The sequence below is a fragment of the Lagopus leucura genome, unplaced genomic scaffold (genome assembly GCF_019238085.1).
Source record: "Lagopus leucura isolate 7727_CA_CO unplaced genomic scaffold, USGS_WTPT01 Super-Scaffold_100159, whole genome shotgun sequence".
NCBI lineage: Eukaryota > Metazoa > Chordata > Aves > Galliformes > Phasianidae > Lagopus > Lagopus leucura.
In genome coordinates, this window is record NW_024962335.1 from 5,472,860 (window position 1) to 5,500,649 (window position 27,790).

General features: G+C 39.1%; 1 protein-coding gene across 4 annotated transcripts in view; it reads right to left on the reverse strand.

Annotated features, from left to right (window-relative positions):
* Nucleotides 1-27,790, reverse strand: part of ATP2B1 (ATPase plasma membrane Ca2+ transporting 1) — a 57,685-nt gene that overhangs the window by 26,225 nt on the left and 3,670 nt on the right. For all 4 annotated transcript variants that reach the window (XM_042889658.1, XM_042889655.1, XM_042889657.1 and 1 more), the window contains exon 2: nt 4,477-4,887. In XM_042889658.1, the coding sequence (XP_042745592.1) occupies nt 4,477-4,681 (205 nt within the window). In that variant the 5' untranslated portion in view covers nt 4,682-4,887. The remainder of the gene's footprint in view (nt 1-4,476; nt 4,888-27,790) is intronic.

The window sequence follows — 27,790 nt, forward strand, 5'->3', positions numbered from 1 at the left end:
GTGTCACTCCATATTTTGTAATAATACTGAAGAAAACATATCATGTACACTTACACAGGTGTCATCCTTAAACCAGACTTGCTATATTTCATAACTCACATTTCACCAATAATCAATAAAATGAAGGTCTACCTACTTGTACTTAACGTGGTGGAACAACAAAATAACACTGACATTCCCCCCCCCCCCCCCAAAAAAAAAAGTAAATAAGCATGCAAGACAAGACTATTAGAGGGCTGCTCCAAAAGTAATGCCTCCTATTTTATTATATTGCTCTTCTGCATCAGAGGCAGATGTGGTTGGTGGTATGTTGGTAAAGGTTGAGCCTTCCCACCAATATTCCACTACAGATGGCAGCAGGGGGCAGTCAGACAAAATGATACCTGACATGGGAACACAAATGAAGCAAATGTGTGGAACTGAATTCCTCCATGTGGAAAAAATTACACTTCTTAACATTCATTGATACTTGCTGACCATTTATGGTGACCAAACTATAGATGTGAGCACAGTGAAGCAGGGGGTGGTGAGTTTCAGCATCAATGACATTTGGTCACCTCCACTGAGCAGATTTTCAAGAACACAGAACACAGGCTCTTGCTTATCAGTGGCAAAAGCACACTGTAACAGTGGTGACCATGTTGTAAAACAGTGTTTTGTAGCTGAGAATTAGCTCTATCAAATAGTGTCACTGTGCTCCTTGCATCTGTTGTAATTTCCATGTAAATAAATAGGTTACATTACTTTCAGAGCAGCCTACATAGTAGAACTGCTACAACAGAGACTGAGCAGCACCATCCAGTTCTAGCAAGCCTGGGACTCCAGCTCTGGTTGCCTTAGTATGGATTCTGCATTCAGAGAGAACATCTCAGGATCCGATAGCTCATCTAATACTTTGATGATATGTTTAATTAAATTAACAATTTAAAATACTATGAATGCCAAGTTTATGCATTATTTATTATATAAAACTCTATTACAGTCACTGAAGCTCTCCAGGAATCACAAGGTGAGTAGCAGCCACAGTGCTGCTTCAATCTGGACAGCAGCTGTTGACTACTCTGAAGCTTCCATCTCTTCACATCCCCTATCAGAGAGCCTATGTGGGACTGCATATGTAGTCAGTCCTTATGGTTTATCATCTCAGCTTTATGCTCGCCTTCTTTCTTAGGTACTATATTTCTTTCTGAATCCTTTTCACTGCTCCAATTCTCGCGCCATCCTTGAGGACGCCAATAATTAAGAGTGAGGGACATTCACCAGAAATTGCTGCATCCTTCAACAGTTAGCTAAGCCCATAAAAACAAAAGAATACCAAGTATATTAAGTGCAAAGTCATGCACCCAAGGTCTTCCATATGTTTAGTTCCTGTTGAAGCCTTCAACAATAGTCAGTTGCCTAATGCCTCACTACAGCTTTCAATTTGCACCACTAGCTCCTTTTGGAAGGGAAAATGAATCAACTTTTTGCTGTATTCAGGGCAGAGCTTTGGATACCTCACAACCTTATTGTTTCAAGTTGTTGTTATGTGTGTTTCCTTTTAACAAAGACAACAAAGATGGCAATTTTCTGAGCAGTAGTTTTTCAGCAGTTAACCCAACTGCTTAGGGATTATCAAGGCATTAAAAACACACTAGGTAACCAACAAGTACGCAACTGGCTTTGATATTAAATGGATAATCTAACAACTCCAACAGTCATTTCCTAGAATCAAGTAGGAACTAGTAAACAATCAAAATGATGTAGACTTATGGAAACATTGATGGCAGTCTCTCTCCAGAAAACACAGAGGATTTTGTTATTATAGATACATCAAGCGTTCATTTATTTGATCTTATTTGAGTTTGCACACATAAAAATGACATAAGCATCAGCATTAAATAGTAAGCATTTAATTTATTTAAAGTGATACTGGTCAAAGATAGTTCTATTTCTATTTCTCATTTTATATCAAGTAGGTCTGATCTTCATTTTGTCTGAAAAGAGACATCATCTTACATTGTCAACAGCCTCAAAGCAAGCATTAACACACCGAACTTGCTCACTCCATTTCAAAACTGTCTGTACTTTTGCAGTGAAGCACTAGTAATTATGCAAGCCAGCATTTCGTATCATAGAGACCTTCTGAATAAGAAGTGTCATTAGGCCTCGTAGATACGCACGTAACTTCAGAGAACTCGAAGTAGTATAATGCATAGAACAGAACTATAAACTATTCTGAGTTGGAATGAACCCATGATGATCAAACTTAACTCCTAAGCAGTCTAGTTCTAGTCCTGTTCAGGTTTTTTCCTTAGAAATTTCTTTGCTTTTAACATTTACACCTTGAATAACAACACTGAAACCTAGTTCTCCTTCCACATTAATTCTACAGTAACACCTCTCTGAGACAACCTTATTCTCGAAAAATTCACATAGGGATTTAGAACCAAAACACCATTTCTGTACAATTTGTAACTCATCTTAACCTTTACTGATGTAATTATCAAGTTCAGCTATTGAATCTTTTTGCAAATCTATTGCAAACTTTTGAGCTGCTATCACACTTATAAACAAGCTGCATCTTTTTATCAAGTTAGCGATTGTTAAACACATCTAAAATGTTAAGCTCTTTTAAAAGGAAAGGCTCTGATTGTGCAGCTCTCAGTACAGTAGAATCAGTCTGCTATCTAGCTGTGTGACGTTACAGGACACCCATGAAGTGAACCCTGCAGTACACCATCTGCTTGGTGATTTTCATAAACATGCATCCTTATAGATTGTAATATGGGCCTTAAGCTTCACAGACCACTGCAGAATTGGATTGCACCCTCAGCTCAGTCCCGATTTTTTGAATACTACTGAAGTTTCCCTTCTCACTGGAAAAACATCAATCAAACAAACAAACAAACAAAAACAAACAAAAAATAACAAAAGCAACAACAACAAAAAAACAAACAACTTTCAATACCATTCAACAGGTTCACAAGGTGCCAGGATATCACTGCTCTTAACCTAAGAATGTTACATTGCTTGTACACATGCACTAACTTTAGAACAGCTGATGATGAGAAACAGAGTTTGCATCCCTCAGGTTGTACGTGTTTCTTTGTCAGCCTAAAACTGGTCTAGTGGTCCATCGGGTATATGAGCTAGCTACTTGCCATTTGTTAAAAGGAACCCAGCTGACATTCAGAAATCATTTCAGCAATCTGGACTTCAGGAATCTGGTAGAGAAAGCCAAAATACACTACATGTAGATGCACAGAGAAGTATCCTTCAGCATTACACAATCATGGAATTGCAGGAGTTGGAAGGGACCTCAAGAGATCATTGAGATCAACCCCTCTGCTAAAGCAGGTTCCATATAATAGGTCCCACATGTAGGCATTACTGGGCTGTTCTTGAGACAGGACGACAAAAAATTTCCATAGCATTTCAGAAGGACAGAAAGCAATACCTCTCCAGAATTAAGGCAGCAAGTACTTCACTGCTACCGACATGAAGCTGCTTAAAAGCTGTGAGAGTGCTTAAATGCAGAGACACCAGAATTTGTCAGTATCTTGATTTTGGTACTTGGTATCAATCTCTATCGACAGCAGGACATCAACTTAACATAAGCTAAACATGTTTTAAAAAAATGATTTCAATGAGATAATATAATTTAGATAAGCAATACAACTGGAACCTATTTCTTTCACAAATTAAAACTCACAGTTTTCACTTCAACTGGAAAAGAGGGTTAAGTGTTCAAGAAAACTTCTGGAAAGCTCTCAGCAAGGACACTCATTACATTTATAAATAGTGACATTTCCAGAATGCCACTGAGTCTGAAATGGCAAACATTTGTTTAAAAGATCCTTATTTCTAGAGACCAAGAATGCGTGATTACTTTGCATACCTCCTACTCGTGGTTATAGTACCTTTCAGTGCCTGAAGCTATACCAACAGTTAACCTTGTTGATCAACTGAAAATTACAGAAGAATAGCGAATTATGAAGACTTAAGTTAGACGTGGCTTAGAAATCCCATAGTATTGTACTACAGTACAATTACATAGCAATTTTCAAAACTAGTGAAATCTGTTATATTAAGGAATGCAAAAGCTGGGTCACAACACACAAGAACTAATTAGCCCTGCATTAGAATACTAGAACCTTGTTCTATGACATCCCTTAGTTCACAAACTTACACATTCATAGCAGGTTAAACACTGTTGTTTTGCATTTCTATTTCCTATCTGGATTCCTACATCAAAGCTTCCTCCTATGTGCAATTTTGCCACTAATTCAAAAGGATGCACAGTTGGACCAGTTGGAAACCCTTGCTTATTTAATGAAGTATCAACCTGCTTTAGAGAAGAAACATATATTATTATAGTAACTGAAATACCTTTATAAACTTTCTTATATTAAAACAACAATGACAAACAAAGTAGTTTGACTGAAACATTTCTGAAGTGGAATTTTCTCAGTAATAATGTGAAAATCATCTTACCTTCATTTGGTGAAGTTTTCAATTTTGTACAGATGCCCTGCACATCTCCATAGCATTCCTGTATTTTATGCAGTGCATCTGTAGCTCGAAGTTCCATAAGAGAGCGGAGCTCTGCAAGAGTGACTCCAAATTCTCCATGATTTGCTTCTTTGACAGCATTTTTTACACCACTATATGCAACCGAGTTGTTTGCCATATCACCCATCTTGTATGCAGTCTTTAGCGTCGGTAATTTCCAGTAAGGAATAAGACTTCAGCTTAAAATATTTCCAAAAGGAAAATAAATCCTCTGGGTATGAAGACAGTCAAGGCAGCAGACACATCACCCAAGTAAGAGACCCATTCTGGAGAGATATCTTTGAGGTCGTCCCATGGCGAGCTGTGTTCCCCAAGCCAAATGACAGGCACAATCTAGAGAAAGAATAAACACAGATTAATATATCACATTGCAAGACCATCCTACCTTATTGAGGCTACAGAACAAATTTCTGCTTAAAGACGAGTTCTATATATTTGTCACAATGTTTTTAGTCAGTATTCAGCTGGCATAGTGATAAGGCAAAATAAATGCTTCCTGTCCCAAAATAACCCTGCATTATTGCACTCCCTAACCTCTCAGAAGAGCCGTTGTCTTCACATCTTAGATTTTGCTTGGTACATCCCTATGGTTTGTCACCAACAGGAAACCTTTATAAATGCTTGGAAGTAAATCAGCTCCCAGGGAAATGAAATATGGAACATCCACTACGGGCAACACGCAGTTAACAATACGCTCAGGTCACAAATACTGATACAACAAAAACACCGGAGAAGTCTCAGAGCTCAAGATGAGCAAGCTTCCGAGCACATGCTTGAACTCATTTGTGCAAATCTCAAGGATAACAGCTTCAGCAGTAAGCTAAAACCACACACGAACCACTTTTGTACTGTCACTAGGAATATATTTTCAGGCAGACATACATCTGAACACATTTTCATGTCCAAGCAGTTTTAGCACCCCACTGCAGCCCATTTCATCACAACTCAAGCCTTAAACAGAATCTTCATTTTATTTTTGGGGAAAAAAAAAGAAAAGAAAAGAAAAGAAAAGAAGAAGAAATGCACAGTGCAATCCTCCTAAAAAACCGATATGGAAGACTAAGGTCAGCTCTTCCAGTTAACACCAACCCACAGGATTTGACCTGCACAGGCACTCCATATTTGTAATTTCCTACTCAGCTGAGATTTTCTGCATATACACATGTATCCATTTAACAAAACAGTGAATCCACAAACTTTTCATGCCTATATAAAGATCTGCTTCAAGCAGAAGACAGGAGCCTCATCACATCATCACATAGGTCAGCTTTAATAACCTAACAGGTCAAGGTGAGCACAATTAACTATATATTTCCTCATGACACATTAAAGTTGCCAGCTTCAGATGGAAAATGGGCACTTCCAGGTTAACATGACTCCAAGGTGCCACATGCCCATTTGTCTACCACACCACCACCTGCTCGCCCCTCACCCAACCAGGCCACAGGTAGTATTCAAATTTAGTGAATCTCATTTAGAAACTCTACTGGCATCGCAGTGAAAACTAATTGTATCATGGGCTCATTCATAAGCAAAGGCAAAGAGTTGCAAATGAAAGATTTCTGGCTACTGTCAGGTCAGAACATCTACAAATAAGACATCAGACATCTACAAATAAGCACCTAATAACCTGAAATTTAGGTGTTCTGGAAAGTCTCAGTTCTCTGCTCCAGAAACAATAAGCTACATCCATATCTGACCCACCATTTTGGACATCTAGTCACAGTACTGCATTTACACTGAAGACAACCACGAATACAGACATAGGAGTGAAAATGTCATCACTATGGCTGTTCTTCTGGTCCTACATCTAGAAAATTCTGAGAAAAAAAATGATTATCTATGGTCATTTTCCAATGAGAGATAAAAGGCATCAAACTATTTATACGCGTAAAATTTCTGCATCTTATACTATCAACTTAACTGACATAGAAATTCCATTTTAAACTTTGATAGCTTTCTTCATGTCAGTTACGAGAAAAATCTCAGAAATAACAACAACAACAACGAACCTATTGCAATAGTTTAAGAGCTCAGGTCAATGGCATTAACCTGCGCGCTAGGATTCAGTTTTCTTCAGCTGTATTCTTCAGCAGAACATGCTACAGTCAGATATGGTAACCTATAAGTGATGGGACTCATGCAAATCATGTATGAAAGAATGCTATTTCAAGGCGCCATTCATCTTTATTTAACCAGCAAAAGTTGAATTTGTTGGCCAACTGGCACCTGGTCACAAGTTGCAACAGTGTAATAAGAAACAGATCAGGCAAATGAGTTTGTATAGATATGGAAAAGATACAGTAGCTGCTAATTATAGAAGAATAGACCAAACACAATGTCCAACAACTAACTGTAATCAAAATTGATTCAAATATAATTAAGACTGTCCAGAAAAGCTCAATTCAAGATTCTAACCATAGTTCTCCACCTCAGGCCCAAATAACTCCTAAATTCAAATAACTCCCAAATAATTCCTAAATTCAATACAACCTCAGATATGAGGTTAGAAAAGCTACAGCTCTAGTCATAGCTTTGCAATGAAGTTGTAAGCCATACCAATACTTGTTTTCACTTGACATCGTGAGGAGAGGAATAACATCATTTAGTAACTCATACTGTGCTTCACACTCCAGCCCAAGCATTTTTCTGTCACCTGGATTCATTTTCACTGAGACATAATACTCTTAGCTATTGCTAAGTTTTTATACTGAAAGGACTTCTCCTACGTCCTGGTGTCCTAACATACCAGCAGATCTTCAGGGTTCACAAACATCTTCTGGAATCTTACATTAATACAAAAGCAGTGCAATTCTGCAGATCAGATGTTGTAACATTACAGACTATTCTGCACGTCCCATTTCAGAAATATTTCCGGAAAACTCAGAGGAATAGTGACAAAAGCTCTTTAAACCCTGAATTCTGAGCAAGAACAGATCCGAATAATAAAAAACTTTACTGAACATCAACAATTTTTGATGAACAGATCAAAAATCAACGTACTCCAGTAGCTTCATTTTTTGACAAGCATTTCAACAGTGTAAGAGCACAAGTTCAGAATGGATGTATATCCTGACCGAATTTCTCTGCTGTTTTCTACTGTAACATATCACTACAAGTTTCTTTAAGAAATATCCTTAAAGTCAAACCTTGCAACATTTAAACATTTCCTGTTACAGCAAGTTCCAACAGTCTGCTGCGGTAACAAGAAAGTGACAATGTAGAAGGAAGCTGTAAATCCTGAAATTTTAGTATCAGAAAATAAAGCATATTCCTTAAGGCAAACAGATCATCTAATATTTCTTTCTCCCAGTACTCCATTATTTTACTTGTTTGGATCAGTGCTCCACAGTTCTAAACTCTACTCTTCCAGCAGCCACTTGAAATGCACTGTTTGAGCACCACGAGCTCTGAAGCAACTCACTCTAAGCTTCCAATCCACTAATATCTCAAATTTTGAAATCAGGTAGTTGTGGTAACCATTACCAGCTGCTTGCACACCATTACATGAATTACAGTTTATCAAAAGTTTTAACTCAGCTGAAGACACACTAGCGTCCATATTAAAGCTGCATATCATATGATTAAGAGCGAGAAGTCGGTCTGCTATTAGGCACACCCTGTTTAACACTAGCAGCAACTTCAAAGCTCCAGTATGTAAAACCTGGGAGACAAAGAATCCTGTACTGTAAAGGCACCTGACGCTACCATTATAGGTAGGCTGAAGATGCCTGTGCAAATCGTTGTGAAAAGACACTGCTGTTCCATGACTGTGACAGCTCCACTAATTCAAAGTCATCATGGCTGTCTGCCAGGAGAACTGCATCAAACTGACATTCAATAGCCGAGTGTGTTTTGTTATGCGGTAAAGACAATAATTTAAAATAATTGAATCAAAGATCAGCTGCTCCCAGCTGTGTAAAAAGTCAGTCGTTTCATGAGTCTCTAGTTGAGACACAAAAAGTCAAACACATACACAGAGATGTTTACCGCAGCATGACAAGACTGTAGACTACAACTCTGTCCAGTGCCACCAGCACATACCATGTTGACCAAGCTAGAAGAAACTGCAATGTTTCCTGAAGATGTTTTATAATAACTACAAAACTGTGTTAGTTTTCTTTTCCCTGAAAAAAGAAAATACAGTTGCTCCTGTGACAGCCCTAGATAATCATGCTTCAAAAAGGGTCTCCAGAAATAGTCCTTCATAGACATAAGTAAGACTAAGCCCTTTATTTGGAAGCAAGCTATAATCCTCCTTCTACACTGGTTAAAATTAGGACTACCTTGAAGTAATAGTTTGAAGTGGCAACACAATCAAATGTGAACAGGAGAGGTCAAAGGTAGCACAATTACTATTGCCCAAATGCACAGGAACTAATACACCAAAGAACCACCTACGCCACCACCTATTATTCAATTTGTGTTTAATGCTGGCTTCACCAAGGAGTCACCAATCATCAGGAAACCTTTTAGTAGGAATTAAGAAAATTAAATCTTAAGATTTCCAATCAACTCATACTCCTTAAGATCCAGAATTTCAACAATTACATATCCTGTGATACTCAATTTAATTTATTCATCTGCATGAGCACTATGCATTCAGATTTTAAGTATTAGCTGGTACTAGCATTTGACCTTCAGCTACACACTAAAGCTGGCTGCTGTAATATAGGAAAAGGCTTGCAAAGTGATTATCTCAGGAAAGCCTTTGTTTAATCTAATTAGTTCAACGAAGACCAGACAAATCTACATACGAAGAGGCTGTAGTGTTAAGAACTGTCCCCATATGTTTCAGTTGTCATGCCACTTTAATCTGTTTTAAAGGTGTTTTTTTTTTAAAACAGCTTTAATACACTGAAAAATCTAATATGCCTTTGCATACATTAGGTTGAAATCCATGAAACTGGGTATGTTCTATAGCCTCAAGCTATCACATGACTTTTTTCTTAGGGGGAAAAAAAAAAGTTGACCACAATATTATTATACCGGAAAGTAATAGTGACAAATCTACCTGGAGAGTATGCTAAAAATGCCAAGGTATTCTGCTCTGGGGGGTGATTTTTTTTTACTTTTAAGAGAAAGCCCTCCTACCAACTTAGAAGATTACAGTAGCTCCTCACTTATTTCACAGTAAATGCATGCAAATAAAACACAAAGCTCGTAGAGCACTGTATGTGTTTACAAGTCACGATTCCGCAAGTTAAAACACGCTCAACTGAAAGGAGTCAAAGTGTAAAGCAGTCAAATCACTTCATGGCATGCTGCTGCTGTACTGTAGACATCTGAGCCTGCCTTATAAAAGGGCAGTTGAGAGTAGATGGAAGACCTAAGGCGAGTGCACTATAGAGAAAGATGCTCAGAATGGGTAGCTCTTAAATAAATTGCCTTTCAGCCCTATATATGCTCAGCAGTGTTGTAGTGACAAGTTTAGTTTCTTACAAAAACTGCATTCCAAGCAGTAAATTAATCAAGAGTCCTGAATTTTGCTGAGTTTTCAAAGCCAAATTTTATTTTGTTCTGAAGCTTTAATCCTAGGAGGCAGACGTACTTTGCAGAAATAACACTAGCAGCTGTTCCAGACTGCAGTGGATGCACACACTATTGTCTACCACATTTCACAGAATCACAGAATTGTAGGGGTTGGAAGGGACCTCCAGAGATCATCGAGTCCAACCCCCCTGCCAAAGCAGGTTCCCTAAACCAGGTCACACAGGTAGGCGTTGAGGTGAGTCTTGAATATCTCCAGAGAAGGAGACTCCACCACCTCCCGGGGCAGCCTGTTCCAGTGCTCCGTCACCTCACTGTAAAGAAGTTCTTGCGCACATTTGTGCGGAACTTCCTATGCTGCAGCTTATGTCCGTTTCCCCTTGTCCTGTCTCCATGTACCACTGAAAAGAGACTACCTAAAGGATGGTGGATGGCTACTGTGATCCCCATTTCTGTGACAGCAATGTCATCTAACACAATTTTCTTTGCTTTAAGACCCCACTCTATTTCTTTTTGAAATGATGCCTAACAAATCAGGACTTCATTAGTCTGATGCTGTTAACTCTGCATTGCAAACTGACAATGTTCATGTAACAGATTCCCAGACTGTTCCCTTCCTCAGAAGCAGTCAAGGAGTTATTACAGACATAAAGGTGAGTTATTAGGCAACTAATGACAGATGTTGATTCATTTCCCATACATATCAAGCTGCTGAAAAGCTTTCCTTTGTATTCATGCATAGCATGAAGAAAGTGGTGAAGCTTCCCTCATGAAACAGCCTACTCTGCAGTCAGCAAGCGAACAGACATGGTTCTATGCCACCAGCTATCAGCCCAGACCTCACTGCCATGGCCATGCCTCTTCCAAGCCCTGACGCTTCCACACTCGTGAAGCAAGTCATCTCTGACTGAAAAGACAGCTTAAGTATTAAAATTGGAAAACACGTTCCAGAAAAATCTTAGAGTAAAATCTTTGAGTAGAAAAGCTGTTTTATCAAAAGCCTAAGTAAATCATTAGCTCCCTGAAAGTATTTTGACTTCACTGAAAGAACTGAACAGATATAAGAAGAGAATGGTCAAACTTCAGAAAAGAACTGACTGATACGTACTGGAAAGTCCTCGAGAATAAAATCCATGCCATCGTTAGCCTGTCAAATCACTGAAAGCATCGAGCGTTCCAAATATTTAAAACACTATGTTTTCATGTTTTTCTACTTCATCTTGCAGTGCTGGGTTAACCACAAGAAGTCAAATACTTCTTCCCCCACTGGCAACACTTCAGGCCACTAACACATGCTTAAATGCTTTTCTGGAAACAAAAGTTACTCATTCTAAATCTCCATCAACTGAGCAATGTCAAGGGGCCTTCTGCAGCCCATTACCCTGACCAACATTTGAAGGGCTTTTTCCCTTTTCTACCCACAGGCCATGATGCTGCCTTTCTCTGCACTGCCTTTTACACATCTCAGCTTCTTTTTGTTTAGCAGTGACATCATAAACTAAAACAAAAAGCCTACATTTGACAAGAGTACTTATAATGCCAAGTAATTCCACTGTTAAGACTATAATCCCACAGGAAAAGTTTTAACCTCTAGATATGACTGTTTCCCATTAGGCATTATTTCTAGTGCATTCAAGTACCTAGAATGCATTTACTGTGTGCGTCAGCTTCCTCAGATAACTTGAGATGAGCCTAGCTGCCAAAAGTTGGACTGAGGCAGCAGATGGCTGAAGCCAAACCTGGAATATCACAAGGTTCCTATTTACTGCTGTTTAAAATGAATTAATTTATTTATTTTGAAGTGTTTGCCTTCCTAATGCCCAACCTCTTACTTTACTTCAGATCCATTGGGTCCTGAATAGATGACTGAGGATCTAATGTTTCTTAATTCTACACAGTTCAGGATGAAAATGTTTATTCAGGATAAAAGTGTTGTCACACACGAGCAACTTTATATATAGCCTAAAACTAGGAGGAGGTGGCTCCTAGCAGAGTCGTTCCTCGATAAATACATTAGTAAGTTCACCACACATCTCTGTGTTTATCAAAACACAATTGACAGAAGTTATAGCACAAGAAACAATTTTTTTTCAATAAAAGAGAAAGTAACACACGACATCCTGCTAATTAAAATTATACATCATTAGATTACAGAGCTTGGTTGCATTCCCAAATTACAAGACGCATTCCAGTCACAAAACCTGTCAGGCATGTGTTAAATGAGGCGTATCCTGAGCCCATGACATTGCTATATGCAGCCAAGTTTCAAGTAAAAAGAAAGTGAGACAGCAACTGTGCCAAACTCCATGCAACAGAGCTGGAATTGGAGTCATGGATTTTAGTTACTTATTGTATTTAAAGCTTAGCTCATGATTGGACCAGCTGGATGTGTTTCTTACATTCTGACAATAATTACAACTAGCAAAAGAGGCACTAACTTCCTCATAAGTTATTTGTGCTGGCATATCACTTGTCTTGAGAAATTTCTTATTAAAAAACAAAACCAAAAACTTTTCTTCCAACAAATTCTTTAATTACTGCTGCCTCTAACACTTTTTCCAGTATATTCTGAACTAAACTATTCTGATCTCACTTCTATATTTACTTCATCCTTTTGACCCCCTTTACTAGCACACATGTATACAACCATAATTGCTTTATTCAATCTAAGCAATTATTTTCCTCCCTTTCCTTATGACAGCAAGAAGTAGAGGTGAAAATTTCTTTGCTCTAAATCTTAAGTCAGCTTGTAAGACTTTCTAATACTGCAAACAATCATTGTTCATTTCAGAGCATGATGTGCCCATTTAAGCAAATACATTGGCAGATCAGAATTTATGTAATATTTTAGCCAGAACAAGACAGTCATAATCTCATGGCAATATGAACACCCTCCTTTCAAAATGTATTTTTTTCTTTCTCCATGTTAATATCCTCTTAAGCAGAGCTGTATGTTTTCAATTGTAACCAGCTCTTCCTGATAAAGCACCAAAAGCCCTGAGCTAGGTTTCATTCAGGCAAAGGACAAAATTCCATGCCAACTTTATTCTTCCTGTATTCAGGAAATATAGAGTTAAATTTTAGATTATTCTCAGGAACACTAGGAAATATTTTTGCCTAATGAGATTAAACCTGTAGAGACTTTTGTAAAGTCATTCTGTGTATCACTGATTTCTTTCAAGTAGGGTAGCACAAATAATTTGGAAAAGTATGAAGGCTCTTTTTGCTAATTTGGAGGAACTGCTATGTAGAAATAGTACTAATAAATACTCTATTAGATAACTGAACTGTAAGAACAATACATAAACAGGTTTCTGTGGCAAATCATCCATTCATAACCCTCAAATTTATCATCCCCTCCTTTCCCAGTGATGGCTTGTAACTAATAAAAAATAAAAACAAACATGTAAGAGCCGGGATATCCCCAATGAGCACTAATGCCAGTTGTTTTGCTCTTGTGTTTAAGGAGCTTCCTTCTCGTCCCATCTCATGCCAGTTCAAAAAATTTCAAAGATGAAAGCTCCTGAATAGCCTTTTAGAAACATAAGACCATTAATTCTTATCCTCACTCTTAAAGCCTTACCTTTATACCTTTATAGCTACAGTAGCTTCTGCTGCATGCTATATTAATCCCTCTCTGCCAGAAATACACCAAGAGAACTGGCTAAAGAGTTGTGAGAGACTCACTTCCAGAAACTGCTATTGCATTTCCCATTCCTGAGGAGCTAAAGTTTATTACTTCAAGTGTAGACCAGTTATGTACTCCTTTTTGAATTACCTACAAGTTTCCTGCTCCTTGTGATGGCATTTTGGTTTTTTCTCCAGATTTTTTTTTTTTTGGTTTTTCACTTTTTTTTTTTTTTTTTCCTGAGAATCTACTCCATTTGAATGAGACAACATATTTTATGGCTTTGCAGAAGCAAAGCTGTGGGAGCTTTTGCAAACTTCATTATGATAATACTAAGGAACACAATTACTAGTCCACCACCAAAAACAAGGCAATAAATTTTCCTGGCAGAATTAATTTCTTCAACATGGGCAAGAAGTGTGCGAGCAGGGTTAGTAAACAAGGCACCAAAGCTATAGATCCCATCAGTGCAACTTGAGGGGGCTAACAAGCTCTCAGCCAGCCCCAGATGACCAGCAATATATCTGTGCTACAACACTGAGGCTAAACCTTACATCCAGAGGCAGCTCTCTTTTGGCACTAATAGCAAAACAGACTTTCACCTTCTGTCAATATTATTTCTACCTTTATCCTTTTGCACTTGGAAAAGCTACATTAACCAGCAACACCACTAATAGTTGCAGTTGGACTTGATGAACTTTAAGGTCTTTCCCAACCTGAGCAGTTCTATGATTCTACGATAGACAATGCAAAAGGCTGCCATCTCAATGGCCACACAGACAACACTGGGCTTAAAACATTAACTTCCTGTCTGGTTTTGTTTTTGTTTTTTTGTTTTTAACTCCCTCATAGCACCTCTCAGCCACTAAGAGACAATGCTCTATTTCGGGTCCTGCACCAAGTTCAACTCCCATGGGACGTCCTGCACCCCAAGCAGTTTTAGCACCTCTTTCTTTATTAAGTCTTTCTCTTGACCTGTCCCTGGGGATGTCCAAGGCCAAGCTGGATGGGGCCCTGTGCAACCTGATCAGCGGTTGGCAACCCTGTCTGTAGCAGGGGGGTGGAAATAGATGATATCTTTGAGGTCCCTTTCAACACAAACCACTCTATGATTTTATACTACTCTTCAATTCTCCACACCAGTGCTGCCCACCACCTCCTTGATCAAGGCTCATAACAGGATCAAAAGCTCTTGATCAAGTTGCATGACAAGATTCCCCAGAAGATTTTCCACAAGATTATTTATTTGTATCAGCCCTAAAGGCCACATGCATACAGCAACCTTAAGGGATCCGCATTCAGATACAGTTGGGAGCACCTTCACAGAACTATGTTGCTGCCACCTTTAAGATCATTTATCTCCATTAAACGCCTATTTTCCCTCTGTCATTTCAGGTAAGCGACATGTCACAAAACAAATCACATGATATATCTCTTTTCCACCAAGGCTGGACACTGTTTGAAGTGAACAGCTAATTTACCATGCTGTCAAACAGCAGCTCATATAGATTTAGCCAAATAAACAATGAAGAGCAAGCAAACTGGTGCCTGTTTAGTTCCAGTGCAATCCTTATTCCATCAAGCAGGGAAATGTCAGATCTCAAAAACCTTAACTGGCTGGGCCTCACCCAGTACGCATGCTGTTATGGGCACTACAGTGTAAGTAAGAATTACACAAAACTAGAGGGAAGATATGAAGAGCAGCTGAGGGCTCTGGGTTTGCTCAGCCCAGAGCAGAGGAGCTGAGGGGAAGCCTCGTGGCGGCTGCAGCTCCTCACAGGGAATGGAGGAGCAGTGCTGAGCTCTGCTCTGTGTAACAGCAACAGGGCCTGAGGGAACGGCATGGAGCTGTGTCAGGTTGGGTGTTAGGAAAAGGTTCTTCACCAGAGTGCAGTCAGGACTGGAAGAGGCTCCCCAGGGCAGTGGTCATAGCACCAAGCTGCCAGAGTTAAAGAAGCGTCTGGACGTACGGCCTGGTTTTTGGGTGGTCTTGTTTGAAGTCAGAAGTTGGAGTCAATGGTCTTTGTCCCTTCCAACTCAGAATTTTCAATGATTTCATGAATCTACAATTCTACGAATATCCTGTGGTCATGGATCATTGAAAAACCAAAAGAAACCTACTGTTTGGATCTGTTCTTTCTGAGATGCCTGGCAGACCAGATGTGAATTCCCAAACCAAAATGTGCAGACTTGTCAGGGTCAGTTGTTTTCCTCTTTTCTCTGTGTGAGAGTAGGACAGTCTTAAATTGCTACAGTTGGTATGTATTCAGGCTGTACATAAGGTACCTTGACAATGAATAGAAATCAGATGATTTAGTTGTTGGGTTTTTTTTTTTTTTTTTTTTTTTTTGTTCTGCTTTGCCTATACACACACACACACACACACATTATTATTATTATTATTATTTTTTTAAGAGTTGCACCATGTAATTGTGTCCATCACCAAGACTTTCCTGCTCCCAGAATCCTGGGTTACATTGTCTGCTACTCCCCTCTTTTGAACTTGATCCTTGTGGGTCTCCTCTAACTTAAGATATGTTATGAATCTATGGGAGTGCTGAGGACTAGACAGTCATTCCCCTAACTGCCCTGAAGCACAAGGCTTTCAGGAATAACAAAGAGAAACAGCATGCTCTTAGTGCCTACCGCTTAGCTACTGTTGATGCACATGCTGAGGCTTCAGTCTCAATTTAAGGCAGTACTGAACCCTCAGCAGTAACTCCACAGGGTTAGTTCAATACTGGTAACATTGTTCTTATCAGAGGAGGACATCTGAATGTGGAGACTACTGAAATTAGTTATTCCAAGGACCAAAAGCCTATCCATCTATATAAAGGCTACAGATCGTCACTGACTCAGCCGCATCAGACCGGTTTTTGTTCTTTCTAACAGACAGCTAGTTCCCACAAGTGTTTATTTTACAGCAGTGCACAGTCATGTTCTTCAGCTTTTCCAGTCAGATTGTTTCCAGCAATAGCACAGAGCTTCTTTGAAGTAAGAGAATTGCAAAGGCATAGTATCAGCTTCTCAACAGACTTACTTCTACCATCCAGCAACAATTACATCTTTGACCAATTCCAACTGGCCATTGTGAAAGGCACAAATTCTTCCAAGAACCACCATTTCTATGCCCAGCTTGTGGCTTTCAATTCACTTCCTCAGAGCAACTGTAATTCCAAGTCTGACTGCAACACACTTCAGTTAAGCCCGTTTCTTTCCCCATGCAACCAGCCGGGTCTCACAGTGCAGCTCTGAAAAGCCAGAAGTTAAATTACATTTTTAACTAAACCCTGCAGCTACTAAGTTCCCCTTACTACAGCAAGCAGGTGCTGAGAAGTCAAGCACCTCCTCCAGTACCCAGTGAGACTGAGGAAAACAGTTTCCCCCCTGGACGACAGTGACTGAGAAGTGCACTAAAGATACCACGAAGCAAGAATGATACAGCACCTCAAAACAAAAGTTACCATGAGTTGCCATAAGCTCACACAGTTAGCAATTTGGTCCTTCTAGAAGTTATTTTGAAATATGCAGGTATGTCTCCCTGCAAGCAACCTCCTGATTTCCTCCCTGAACATGTCTGAGAACTTTTCTAATTAGGAATTATTCTAGAAGTGCTTCCAAACAAACTACCCAAGATAGACATTAGGTCATTTAAGTTGTGTGCATATTCAGGTCCGTACACTGCATCAAGCAGGTTTGGAAGCTAAGTTTGAGAGAAATTCCTAACTTCACACCAACTTCAATATTTTAAAACACTGCTGCATTCTCCTTTTCCAAAGGGAAGGGATATTTCAGATTAGATAGCAGTCTATGCCAACTTACACAAGTTTATAAGCACAACTTACAAACAGTTCCAGCTCATTTTCAGAACATAAGTGTTTACACTGAATGTTTACAAGCTTCTTTTTGTATGTTGCAACTGTAGATTCAATACTGAAACTGGCATGCAAGTCTCTATTAACCTAAGCCTACTAACCAGCAAGCTGATTCTAAGTGTGATACAGCCCTGCTAAAGCATGAAGATTTTTGCACGTCTCCATTCCTGCCATTAAAATTTCTATCTACACAAAACAGCATGAAATTGTGGGTTTTGGGGAGATAAATGAAAAACAATCAGTCTTGTTGGTATTTGAGCATGTATCCAACAGTTATGCAATGTTATCAAGCAGCATTACTGGCAGAAGTCAAGTTCAAACTAAGTGTAAAGGAACAAAATGTGAGACAGTTACACAGCTGTCTGTCAAAACCAGAAGCTAGTTTGAGGCATGTTGCCTCACGTATGTAATTAAAACAGACCAGCTTAAGACAGCTTTCTTCCTTAAAAATCAAAAAGCAGGTGATTACTAAAACATCACTTCTTTTGTTGAGAAACCATTATTAAAATAAGACATTAGATGTCAAAAGCATTTTTCACTGAGTACTTGTTTTCAAGTACTTAATTACCTTGCAGTAAAACTGCTCAAAGAAAGAAAGCCTAAGCAAAGCTATTTTAGGACATTTTATTATTTGAAGCTATTCTGAGAAGTTTCAGATACCTCCAAGTTAGGGAGCAAAAACTATATTAGGCCTTCCTAGAAAATGAAGCATTTCCCTGTGTACTGAGAACTCACAGCTGTTCTCGCCTGAGAAGACATGGGTTTAAAGTAAGCATTATTAAGTCAAAATTTACAGCCTCTATTAAGCAGGTCAGCAAGCTGTGGTTTACTTGTTAATGTGAACATTATTAAAATACATCTCTGTATTAAAACAAAAATTATTTAGCATGCCCACGAAACTCTAAATTCTGACCATAAGAGGACAATCTTGTCGTAAGGATGAACTCTACGGCCTTAACCTACAAAAGCATGTCCAAATGGAAAAACTGGAAGAGTAGGATAAACAGCAGGGTGAGGGTTACTAACAGAAAAAAAAAGAAGAGTTGTTCTAACTCCTGTGTGAAAATCTAAGCAATTGCCTGCTGTCACAGAGCCAAGCAGTCACTTTTAGGTATAACAATGCCTAAAGGTACCTGCAGATACAGCCTCAGGTATACTAAAAGAAACATCTAACAGGAAGAGACAAAGTGCTTGACTAGAATGAATTCTTAAGTAAGGTTTGCATGGTAATCTCACAGCTCTGAAATATTTGACAAGTCATGAATTTTACTACCAAATGTCTGGACAAAAGACTCTGTGCTTTCCAGGAAATGCACCTTGCAGGCACAAAAAGCCAGAACACACCCTCAGACTTAGCAATAAGAACTCAGGCTCTCTGCATTGTAAGGCTCAGGGTTTCTTGGTCAGGGAGATCCTGAAATAACAAATGTTAAAAGGCAATACAACTCATTTTTCCAAAGTTCCCAGGCCTCTTTCTGACCAGCATGGCACAGAAGGTTATTCCCTCGGTCCTCTGAAACAGTTACATCATCTCCAAATTTCAGAAAGCAAAAGCAACCAGATGGGTAGTATGATACAGTAACAATACCAAAAAGAGATGACAAAAAAAAAAAAAAAAAAACAGAATGGAATGGACTGGCATGTAGAGATGTCTGCTCAATTTCAAGAGCAATTGCTTTGCCTATGGACACAATACATACATCAAGACCTCTGTTCAAGGCCTGAAATCTTTCACCTCGGCTAAGAACTTTTTATTTCCGTTTAAATATCTCACCTTTCTTCACATAGGAACAAACAGTCTGAGAATAAACAAACAGATACACAAAGCGCTGGTACTTTATTGAAAACTGTAAGTCGTCTCTTCCCCCATGAGAGGCTTCCAGATATTGTTTCCCCATGCACATGCAGTGTAAAATAACTATAAAACAACTCCAAAAATAGGGCTCACATGTATGCATACTTGCACATATGTTTAATATTTTAGCTTGGATAGCCCCATCCAATCAATGACAAACAAAAACAGACCATACTTCATTACAAAGGTATACAGAACACCAGCGTTTAACATTATAGCAGGAGATAGCATCTGAGACACCTGATTAGCTTTCAGTAACTATTTGTTGACCCATTTTTCAGGAAAACCCCTCTTGCATTCTGCAACCAGTTTTTAAATCAGCATTTCACTTACATCCCTTTGAGAGGTACTACTTGGCTATTTCGTCTCAAGAAAGTTATTTTTGCAGAGCCAGCAGAGGGAGTACAGACATCATTTTACTTACCAGCTGTGGAAGAAATACCTCCTGTGAAAGCAATAAAAGAACTGCACCTGCAAACGTTACACAACTGGCTTTAAAAAAAAGAAAAAAAGCTAAGAACTTCTTCTGGCTTTCACATCAGCAGTCAGAAGAGCAAGTAATTTGTTTTCAGTCCCCAACTAGTAGTCACATCTCAAAGATTTGTATCTGACAATAACATCAGGAGAAATTCTAACAGTGGTAACAATTAGCTTAAGCCTGATGGCTTAACAAGTCAGAACAAAAGCAAAAAAAAAGAAACCCAAAAACATAGCTACAATTTAAGCTGGTAAACTATATGGATTCTGACATTTCTCATTTACAGGAAGGCTGAACGCTGCTGGTAGCTTACACCGTAAAAAGCAGCTGGCATGAACTTCAGAGTGTGAGATACTTGAAGCTCAAGAACTAACAAGCAGAGAAGTCAAGAAGGTAGGCCATGCACTATATCAGGTTAGAAACATAACAAGAGGTTCAGCCTTCCTGCTGGTTCCCAAAGGCACACACACAGTTGCAAATCTGGTTTTCCACATCCTCTGAAGCAAAAGCTCTGCTTCTCTATTTAGCATTTTGATTGACCAGCCTGCTGCGGAGTTGGCAAATACAACTGAATGGAATTGACACAGCATTGGCTATGAAAATGGCTTGAAAGAGTTACAGGCTTTAAGATAGATTGATAGTTTTTTGCCATCTTGTGTGCTCCAGGCTACTCTACTCTTCAGCGCAGTAAGGTACCCACCCAAAGAAAAGGCAAATTTCAATCTTTTTGAATTTCACATCAAGTTTAAAAGCCTTTGACAGCTTCAATCATTAGATCTTTAATCACTAGCACTACCTTGCCAAGAAGAATGTCCCTAGAGCAACAGAATTTAGCACTCGCTTTAAGTTTAAAAAATAGGAGAAACATACTTTGATAATTCAGATGGCTGCTCCCGTTCCCCACTTACAACAAGAAAGTAGTTTCATTTTTTCATTTTAGATTTGTTAAATGAGTAAGTCAGTGTGGGCCAAACAGGTGCCTGTCTTGCAGCTCTTATGGTTAAAGGTCATGTAGCTACAGTTTCTCCCTTGCATGGAGGAAGACCACATTGTAGTTTTACTTTCAAAACACAGGACTCAAGCACCACTTCCTTTTTGTTCACATTGTCCTGTTCCCAGGATCATGGTCAGGATGCACAGTACACTTTATGCAGAATAATGACAGCATGAAAAACCCTGCTTCTTCTGACACAAATAAGATGATACATACAAGGATCAAGATAAACCATACACTTGGGAAATACATGTTTTTCAAAAGACATTGCTGAATTCAACATCTGAGAAGCCAAACAGGTGCTATAAGCAAGATTAGCACCAGGAATTTACGTTCACATAGCAATTTATTGAATATAATGCCAGAAATGTAGTTCATCCTGCAACTCCTGTCTTAGTAAGCTCCTAAGTAATTTCTTAAAGAAAAAAAAAAAAAAATAGAAAAGGCATAGCTTGAAGAAACAAAGAACTGTTTCACTGACAACAGTATGTACTTCACCTCAAGCTTCTATATTGCTCCTAAAATAACCCACAGGTAAGAACATCTTTGCATTTAAAACGCCTTTCCATTTTAGCAACTGAGACTTCTAATCAGTAACATACAGCACAATTGACTTATGAACCAGGTGGGGTAGGAAAAAAAAAGCACCGAAACTCTCCTTAAAACATTGGAATGTAAGGAGTAATTTTTTCTTGTACAGCTCTGTGGAATTTGCTGTAGAAAGATACCCAACGACTATATAGGTAAGTATATGTTGAGTATCAATGAAGGTCTGCTGTTATCTCAATTTTAATTTGAAAAGCTTACCACCTTTAGTATGTTCCTGTACAACTACTGATTTCAGTATTAATGACTCACTAAAATTTTGTACTTAAATAATCAGTAAAAGCATGTAGCAGTTGAAAGAACTGTACTTTTTACAAAACAGTTGTAGTTTTATTCTTCTCCATCCCCACTTTCCTGTTATCAAATGGAGAGCTGCATTGACTTTTGTTATTTGAATTACAGGGGTTAAAAGTTCATATTCTTACCACTGTGTGTAAGATCTACCTGACTAAACGGTAATGCTAAGGTGGGCACTGTAGGCTTTTTCTTCCCCATATTAAATAGGGAAAAGATTTAGAACTCCTGCCAAAAGATCAAATTCAGCTGTCTAGGACACAAGCTAAAACAGTCACATGAATCTCATCTCAGCAGTACTTATGCCTCTTCAGCAGCAGAAGAGGCCTGGAGTGACTAGTTTCAGTTTTTGAAGTGGTTATGCAAGAGGCAAGGATTGCACTACCAATGCTAACAGCATGAATTAGCATATCGAGCAGATACATTACCATGTAAAAGCAGGCACATGCAAGAGTGAGGATGTGGTTTCACGGTTAGTTTAGGAATATCCGAACTCAGCCTGCTGCCAGAAGGTATAGCCCTGTGCCCTGGCTTGTGCAGGCACTAATGCTCACCTGACTACAAGGTCAGGGAAAGACCTAGATGAGAATTAGTGACAAGAAGACAGAAGCAATACATGTGGCTCCTTCTGAAGGTCAATGGGCTGGCAGAGGTTGCCCCGTCCCAGAGCAGCACAAGTTGCAGTAGCACAAGCCACCATAGAAGCTTTTCCTCACTTCTATGCTCATCCCTGGCCAAAAAGAAAAAAAAAAAAAAAAAACTTTACAATATTACAGAGAAGACCACAATGCTAAGATGGATTTCATCCTCCTCCTTTCAAGCAGCACAGTCAGCTTGCTCATCTTCATATACACAAGGTCCCTAACTGTCTTAAGTGACCCTCTGCTAGCTCCTTCTGTTTGTCACGGGCATGTAAAAACAAAACATCATCTCAGATGCTGCCTTGAGAACACAGGTTTTCTCTTGAACCACACAGACCATGGTTCAGCTAATGCTGCTTTGGGTGGGTTAGACCTCACCAGCACTCAGCCAACTCCACACCCTCTTGTTTATGACAAGATCACATAATGCTTTTGGTTGGACTGGACCGTAAATCTCATCTAGTTCCAGTCCCTGGGGGCAGGGGTGCCACCCACTAGATCAGACTGCTGAGGGCCCCATTCAACCTGTCCTCCAACATTTCAGTGATGGGGCATCCACAACTTCACTGCACAGTCTGTTCCAATGCCTCACCAATCACAAAGAGAAGAGTTTCTTCTTAATATCTAATCTAAATCTACTCTCTTTCAGTGCAAAGCCATCAGCTCTTTCCTGCCAGTAAGATTTCCTGATACCAAATCCTTCTCCAGTGTTTTTGTATGCCTACTTAGAAGGTAATCATACCTGAGATGCCTGAGGCTTTCCTTAAAGATCTCCCCAGCCAGAGGCCACTGGCCCAAAAGTGCCACATGAAACAGTTACATCCAAGGCATAGGACAGCAGGCATGGTTCTGCTCACCTTCCAAAGGCTGAAACGTATTGTACCATCATGGCAGTCCACTTTTTCACCCGCAGCAAAGAAACAACTTGGCATGGCTCCTTTGTCTGCCTTCACCCACGGGGATATGGGCTACATAGCAGCCTCACTACCAAAACCCAATACTGGACACATCACCATTTCCAGCTACTATGAAACACAGCAGTCCTGAAAGTTTTTCCATAGTCTTTCTAATTTGTCACCTCAACCACATTCAGGAGGAGCCTCTGGCAACACCTCTCAGAAGCCTGCAATGAACTCATCAGGTTTTGTGACCAAACGGTATCTACTTTGTGAACTTCAAACCACACTGCACAAGATTAATAACATAGTTTTGTTCTCCATATTCATTTATTTAGCTTTAAATATGGCAATAGAATAAGAACAAAAAACTTCAGTCTATGTGAATTCAGCATCTTAGCTTAGGATCAACAAGTCCTATTAAAACAGTGCAGTACCTTCCCAGAAAACACACAATAATATTTCAAGCATACACGTATTGTATTTTCCCATCTGATAAACTGATTTCCTGTGTTTTGGGGTAGCCTAAGTTCATACTGTAACTTCAGGATGTCAAACTTCACATAATTGAAACAACCTAAGCAACATTTTCTGAGGGATTTTCTAGAAGCTGGTGTCCAGTGTTGGTAGCAGCACTGCTGGTAAGACGAAGCCACATGCAAAGTGCTCACTCACAAGCAAATTATATCCTTACCACTGCTTGATACACTTTTGTATCATTTTCAGATACACACGGACATACTAAAGCCACTTCAAAAAGCTCCTATAAACTGGTATTTGCTGAGTGGCAGTCTCCATTCAGAGTGCCTCCACTAACAGAAACCAACTAACAAACAAAAAATAACAAAAAAAGGCAAGAGACCATGCTTTTCTCAAATTCCAAGTAGGTACAGCTCAAGTTCAGAAACAAGCCTCTAGATCTGCTGTCACCACAGTCAGATCCACCACCTATCAAAACGCATTGCTGAAACAGGACTTCAGGAAGACCTGAAGGCATTTCTCTATGTAAAGTAAGCTCACTGTCAGATGCAAAGATAGCTGTCACTTAACTACATGGATTTCAGAGTCGAAGCAGGTGAAAACAAGCTGAAGTGATCCACGTTGTTACAAAAGTATAAGAAAGACGGTTGGAATCAGTGAGTTACCAGCAGTGTAATACCTTCCCCACCCTCTCAGCTGTCAGTCTCCAGCTTCTCAGATACGTATATTTGAAAGCTATCTGGTACAGACACTGCTAGCCAGTTTAAATCATTTAATGTTTTACACTAACTCACAGGGGTGAGGTTGCTAGACAGTGTTCTAATTTAAGTATTGATTTGCATTATGTTCCATAGGCTTCAAAGTTTTGTACTACCAACTTCATTCCCAAGCGAAGAACAAAAAATTGGCAGATCTAAGCAACATGAGAAAAAAAAAAAAAAAAAGATGCACAAAGTGACTCCACAGTAATAGCAATACCATCTATATTGAAGTGAAAAAGAAAAACATTAAATATGCATGTTAACCTGCAGGTATTTAGTACCTAAATAGCCAGAGGAGATACAAAAATACTATCCTTTCTAAGATAACTTAAGGGCTGACCATACCTGCCATGTTTTCTATCCATTTACTTTTTCTATCTCCTCAGTCCTATCTAAGCAAAACCTCAGAAAGCAAGTCTGGATGCACAGTATGAATAGTGGTTCTTTATTTCCTCCACTGCAGCATTAGAAATCACTAAAGCATGCAGCAAACAGATCTCAGTATTCTTTAAAATCCTAGTTAGTGCAAAGATTTTTATGGATAAATTCAAACCTTTTTCTGGAAAGTCAGTAGTTGACAGCTGGCTCTCCAGTGATTTTCCAATCTGCTGTCAGAGCAGCCACTTTGGCCTCTTCTATGTGAAAAGGTTACTGCTTTCCAGCAAGCAGTGCCACCTGACAGATACACAAGAACATGCATTTCCACACCAGCTACCTGAACACTCACACTATGCTGCTTATCTCTTGCGAGTCCTGCCTCTCACCTCCTGTCATGGGGAACATATTCTCTGCACAAGATCTAAGTAGTGCAGCAAGTCAAAGGGACAAAAAGAACAACTAGCAAAAAGGAAGGGAAAATTACAGAGCAGCTCAGAACAGAGTGGAAGTGAAAACAGCTATCTGGCCGCCTCAGCCACGTCAACCAACTTTCTATACATGGTGACAAGCCAAAGAGGGAAGCAGAGAAGAGGTCGTCTCACTGTCCTCGCAGTCTCTTGGATAGTGCTGATCAGCATAGCTGCTGGAGAAGGCCACAATACAATCTCCAGAATAAGAAGAAATGAAAAAGAAAAAAACAACAAACACCTTAATGTTAATAAAAGTGATTAGCAATTATTTTGTTTAAGATCTGAAAGATTCATTTATTGGAACATCCACCATGTAAGATATAAGTTTGTGAGGAATAACAACAACCATCTTCTTCACATTTTATTACATTTTACAGGCTTTCCTAAAGAAAATTTGCAGTAGCCACAAGATTTACTGCTAGTTGCTAAGCTCTTTGTATCAACTAAGCGAAGAGCACTATAGCTATTTCTTTCTATGGTAATAAAATTCCGTTACGCACAGCTGATGCATCTCTTCTTCCACTTTTCCCCAGAAGGAGCTATCAGTTGTTCTCAATTTGCTTCAAAACCAGGGAGGCATTCCAACTTGACTTACAGATGTAGTTTATTCCATCATGCACAGCTGACTTTTTTTTTTTTTTTTTTTTTTTTGAGAACTCTTGCCACATAAAACCCAAGAAATCTTGGTTTTTGTTAGAAATGCAGTTGCTCAGGGAGCCAAAGAAGATACCACAAGCAGCATATTTCCATATTTGCACATACATTGAAGCAATCCTGAAAGAACCATGCAAACAAGACAGACACTTGTCAAGTGGTGTTAAAAAGGCTGTGTGACTTCTGTGTAATGGCACATCTATAATTCCAGGCTGAGGAACATTCAATCTTTTTTCACTGCTACACGTACATTAGAGGTGGCCAAGATCATCAGATCCAGAGCATCAAAATGAATACTAAAAGTTGAGTTTAAATGAGGACATTCAGAAAAAGAATATGCTGCTGTGAATTCTAGGTTAAATCCCAGGAAGTTAGATTGCCACTTAAAGTATTGGCTTTGTGTGTTTATATGTATAAGATGGTTATCAAGATATATTTATAAACATTCTTTGGAACCAGTGATGGCAAGAGCAACAGCAAGAGTTGGCATGTTGGTACCTCAGTACCTCTGTTTCCAAACTATAAAAAAAAAAAAATGTATGAGTGGCTGAATCACCCCGTCTGCCTTGTAGTCACTATCAGCTGCTCTGAGCATGGTACATCTCAAGCCTCTTCTTCATAGACCGGACACTGTACACCAAGTGGTCAGAACCTAATAGTGTTGTATTCCCTACTGCCACCTTATCTTTCTGTGAATATAAGGGCACAAGTAAGGGTAGCAGATTACAAGCGATAGGCTTGGAGAAGCGCGTTTCAAGAACATGATGTTTCCTGTGCTCACTGGGAGCGAAGGTGGCATCCAGCCTGTAAGCAATATTGAAAGACTGTGACACGTAGAACACTGAAGTTAACCATAAGTTGAAGGTCATGTCATGCAGGAACTTCCTTGGGTTTCTCCTTCAAAACTGTATTAAAACAGATCCATCAATGAACCAACATTACCCTTGCGCTGAGACGCACCAATCATGCTTTAAATGGCAGAACTGGCCAGCAAAGCTTATCAACCCTGTCATCCTCAAAGGTTATTTACGCCATCCTCAACTGCACATTTAGGTTGGCGACAGTGCTAACAAGAGGGTACATCTTCTTTCTTCATCCATTTACCCCTTAAAGACAGGGCAGATGTAATTTGCCTTGTAAAATGCTTTTGCATCTTATCTATTACTAGAGAAAAATAATTTGGCGTTATTTTTAAAAGCTATTTCTGGCTTTTTTTTTTTTCCTTTTTTTTTTTTTTTAAACACCTCCTACATTTTCTTTACATTTCTTCTCCCACCAGACCTTCGAAATACCAACCGAGAAAGCTTCATTCCTACTTTGCAATTCACCAGAATTAAACTAATAACACCTCCTGCTGTCATCTGTCATTTAGAATAAGATTTATAAGTGGCAGCAGAAACCACTTTCATAATGTTTACTGGAATATGAATAGCTTGAACAGGCGGATCTCTCAAATTTACTGTATATATCAAATGAAATCTGTCATGAAAACTAGAAACTCATTTTTTAAACTGTATTTGAAAGCTGGATGGTTTAGAAATAAAATACAAGCTGGACAATACCACGTACTTGTGTTGAGACTACATTCAGCATGAAAAGGTGCAACTGTACCACAGTAAGACTGCCTCATTTTCTGCCAATTGATTTCTTTGTACATGGCAGTTCCCAGAAATTCCTCCTATCTGTACTAATGGTTCTTGCTTCCATCTCCTGTAAGTATCTCTGAAACAGGGCAC